Source organism: Penaeus monodon, chromosome 29 (assembly GCF_015228065.2).
Source record: "Penaeus monodon isolate SGIC_2016 chromosome 29, NSTDA_Pmon_1, whole genome shotgun sequence".
Taxonomy (NCBI): Eukaryota; Metazoa; Arthropoda; class Malacostraca; order Decapoda; family Penaeidae; genus Penaeus; species Penaeus monodon.
The window spans coordinates 7,812,746-7,813,138 of NC_051414.1; the positions used below are offsets into that span (position 1 = coordinate 7,812,746).

The 393-nt window shown below is 46.1% G+C and overlaps 1 protein-coding gene across 1 annotated transcript in view; it reads left to right on the forward strand.

The window, feature by feature from the left end:
• Positions 1-251: 251 nt before the first annotated feature.
• LOC119591715 (carbohydrate sulfotransferase 11-like) overlaps positions 252-393 on the forward strand; it is a 2,114-nt gene continuing 1,972 nt past the window's right edge. The window contains exon 1 of the mRNA XM_037940462.1: positions 252-386. Within this exon, the coding sequence (XP_037796390.1) occupies positions 252-386 (135 nt within the window). The remainder of the gene's footprint in view (positions 387-393) is intronic.

Below are 393 nucleotides of genomic sequence, written 5' to 3' on the forward strand. Positions count from 1 at the left end.
AAGACACTCACACTAAACAATTTGAAACTTTTTAAGAACATTACGAGCGCCGGAACCTTATCCACGCTTCCCCCCCCCCAAATACACGAATGAATCTAGCAGCGTATAAGTAGCGTGATACAAACACACTCGCATCCACTTCATTATTCTTAAATCCCTCTCTTTGCGTTATATCTATTGACTTTCCTATCCGGGTGCCTCGAGCTGAATGTTATAGTACTCAAAGCGAACTCGGACCCGTCCACCCGGCCATGTGGGGTGCGCTATGGGTCGGATTACTGGGTGAAGGGAATAGCACTGTCGACCTTCTGGCCTTCCGGGAATTCAGAGTTTTAATAGGAATTACATTATCGAAGGAAGGAATTCCAGGTTCATGGTGGAGAATGGCAAATC